This window comes from Cynoglossus semilaevis, chromosome 19, assembly GCF_000523025.1.
Source record: "Cynoglossus semilaevis isolate Cse_v1.0 chromosome 19, Cse_v1.0, whole genome shotgun sequence".
NCBI lineage: Eukaryota > Metazoa > Chordata > Actinopteri > Pleuronectiformes > Cynoglossidae > Cynoglossus > Cynoglossus semilaevis.
In genome coordinates this window covers 3,609,524-3,612,749 of record NC_024325.1, presented here as the reverse complement: position 1 = coordinate 3,612,749, position 3,226 = coordinate 3,609,524, and the positions used below count along the sequence as shown (strand labels likewise).

The window sequence follows — 3,226 nt, the reverse complement described above, 5'->3', positions numbered from 1 at the left end:
TTAAAAAAAAAAAGAAAAAAAGATGGATTTTCATGAACAGAAAAATGGAATTTACTTCAGAACTTTTTGACCTAACCTCAAACACCTCGATCTTGTTTGTAACAGTGGGTTTGGTTTTTAGAACCACAGGCCCAGTTTTGTTTGAATGATGGTGTGATGATGATGTTGTTTACCCCGCTCCTCATCAATACTTGAGTATTTATATAATGCGTTTACCGAGTGGGTAAATCATCAATACTTGAGTATTTATATAATGTCTTCAAAAATAAATGTAAACGCTTTTCTTTTCTTTCTTTTATATTTTTTTGTTACATTTGTATTTCGTTGTTGATTTTTAAGCCGAGTTTTCAGATTTGCTCCCTTCAGCCACCTGTTGCAGTGAAATTATTGACTCTTTCATTCACATGTTATATATAAGTGGGAAAAAAGGTAGTTGAGGACAGGTTGCAGAAAGTTTGTATATTTGAGGTTCTCACCACTGCACCGTCAAATGCCTCGGGTTCCAACCGAATGTTTGTCTTTGTCTGGTTTAAGAATGGAGTCCAACACTCAGAGGGAGATTGCTGCGTTGAGGCAGTGTGAAGCTCACCCCAACATTGTCAAGCTTCACGACGTCTACACTGATCAGGTTTTTTTTTTTTTTTTTAAGAACGACTGACGTGTAGCATAGCGAGCAGGAAAATATGCTTTCACAGATCCTAATCTTAAGATTTGTTTGTCGTTTTTTTTTTTTTGTCCCTACCAGTATCACACGTATTTGGTGATGGAGCTACTCCAGGGTGGGGAGTTGCTGGAAAGGATCAAGAAGAAGAAACTTTTTGGCGAGGCGGAAGCCAGTCAGCTGTTGCAGAGCCTGGTCTCAGCCGTCAGCTTCATGCATGGCGTCGGCGTTGTACACCGAGATCTCAAACCGGAGGTGAGCTCCGTCAGGATTATTTTATTATGTCCTCATGTCATCTTTTAGAAATAGAATATGAAAGATGAGCACAGTGTTACATCATTTTAGCACTTAAGATTCATGGCAAATAATTGACGAGTCATGGATAAAAGGGTTACTGCCAAAGCAGTTGATAAGAGAATTTTCACTTTTTAATAGTGAATTGCGTGCAGCCAACTTTTTATTTTCTTTTGCTGTCATAATGCAGTTATAACCTGTAGGTTTCGGTTGGAAAATGGTAAAAGATTGATATATTCTACAACACAAACATATATCATCATTAAGTTTGCTGTAATTACCGTAATATCCGGACTATTAAGCACACCTGAATATAAGCTTGCACCACTAAATTTAAAAAGAAAAAAAAACAATTGTACATATTTAGGCTGCACTATTTTATAAGCCATAGGTGTCCATGTTGTAACATGGGATATTTACACAGAAAGATTTTTTCCCAACATGGCTAGCGATCTGCTCGGGGTTGAAGCTAACATTAGCTGCGGGGCTAACTCCCATCATTTTGTGCTTGTCCGCAGCAGAGGTAAACAGAAACAGGGAAGTTGGGGTCTTTATTATCAGCCACACCGACCACAACGGAACATAAACAGAGTTTTAACAGCTCCTGCACATGTACGCACACAGCCATTCACAGACAGACATACGCTACTAGCATAACACACAGTAGCCTTCCTGAAAGGTCATTGATCGCTAGCGGTCTGAACTTCGCTAGCCCGTAAAAATCCTTTGCCGCAGGGTGCAAAGCCTGCGAAAAAAGTAGCGGCTTATAGATCGGAAATTACCGTAATCATTTAGTTTGCTGTAATTAATTTAAAAATATGTATTTTTGTAAATGTGTTTTTTTGTTTGCTCCCACCTTTGCCATGTGATGAACCTGAAATGAAAATGCTATACACATGGGAAAATGCTTGTGTAAAGGTCAGAAACAAACAAAAATGTAGCAGTAGATGAGAGTGTGTTGACCGGTGATGTTTTTCCTGTCTTTCACGAAACGAAATCCTTTTTCTATTAAATTCAATTCTATTATTTCCCCCCCCCCCCACTTTTCAGAATGTGCTGTTTACAGATGAAGGCGAGGAATCTGTGCTTAAAGTCATAGACTTCGGATTTGCCCGCCTGTGTCCCGCTGGTAGCGCCCCCCTCCAGACCCCTTGCTTTACGCTGCAGTACGCCGCACCTGAACTTTTTGACAGCGCCGGCTATGACAAGTCCTGTGACCTCTGGAGCCTAGGGGTCATCCTTGTAAGGTCTCGGTCAGACGCTTCTGTTGCATCACCTGAGGTGAGCGATGCAAGTCCTAATGACGTGCGTTTGTTTTTTTCAGTACACCATGCTGTCAGGCCAGGTGCCATTTCAGAGCGAACAGTGTGGTATGACCTCCTCGTATGCCGCCGACATCATGCAGAAGATAAAAGAAGGCGATTTCTCATTGGACGGAGAGGCCTGGAAGGGCGTGTCCGAAGAGGCTAAGGAGCTTGTTAAAGGTGCGTGTAAAAGTGCACGCATTCTTATGGGGCCGTCTGTAATGTTTTAAAAGTCCTACATCAGTGAATGAAATATTCAATACTTATTTCAACAGAACAAAAATGTGCTTTTTTTTTTTTTTTTTTTTTTAATTAAAAAAAATCACCAAGGTCAGAGATGTGTCAGGCTAATAACTAATCTGACTTCCCTTCTCTCTGATTGAAGGTCTGCTCACAGTGGATCCAGAGAATCGCCTCAAACTGTCTGATTTGAAGGAGAACAGTTGGCTGCACGGAGGAGCGTCCATGTCCACCACCCCTTTGTGCACTCCTGATGTGCTGGAGTCCAGTGGACCGACCGTTCGCACTTACGTCAACGCTACTTACAAGGTATTTCCGTGTAACTGCATGTTCATCCTCCTAACTCCGTCGCACGGTCGTCCTCACGGGACGTGGCTTGAGCGCGTTCTCTCGTCTTTCTCTCTCTCACACCAGGCTTTTAACCGCGGTAAGAGGGAGGGCTTCTTTCTGAAAAGTGTCGACAACGCTCCGCTTGCCAAGCGAAGGAAGCTCAAGATGACGAGCACCGGCGTAGAGACCCGATGGAGTTCGTCGTCGTCTTCCTCCTCGTCCTCCACTTCATCATCTGCCTCGGCAACTGCGTCCAAAGCCCAAGCGAAACAAACTGTGAACCCGAAGGGTAGCTAACCTGATCGTCAGGTGAAGAACTGTTGTTAAAAAAAAAAAAAAAAAGGGGTTTGTCTTGAATTGGAAAAACAAAAATCCCCCCCAACGGAAAGGGAAAGAC

At 42.5% G+C, this 3,226-nt stretch overlaps 1 protein-coding gene across 2 annotated transcripts in view; it reads left to right on the top strand.

The window, feature by feature from the left end:
* rps6ka4 (ribosomal protein S6 kinase, polypeptide 4) overlaps nt 1-3,226 on the top strand; it is a 12,104-nt gene that overhangs the window by 6,425 nt on the left and 2,453 nt on the right. Inside the window, exons 13-18 of one of the 2 annotated variants that reach the window (XM_025065486.1) lie at nt 535-628; nt 746-916; nt 2,006-2,197; nt 2,280-2,439; nt 2,645-2,808; nt 2,914-3,138. In XM_025065486.1, coding sequence (XP_024921254.1) covers nt 535-628; nt 746-916; nt 2,006-2,197; nt 2,280-2,439; nt 2,645-2,808; nt 2,914-3,126 — 994 coding nt within the window. In that variant the 3' untranslated portion in view covers nt 3,127-3,138. Of the gene's footprint in view, nt 1-534; nt 629-745; nt 917-2,005; nt 2,198-2,279; nt 2,440-2,644; nt 2,809-2,913; nt 3,153-3,226 lie in introns of both variants that reach the window. The other variant, XM_008332339.3, reaches the window with a different exon arrangement.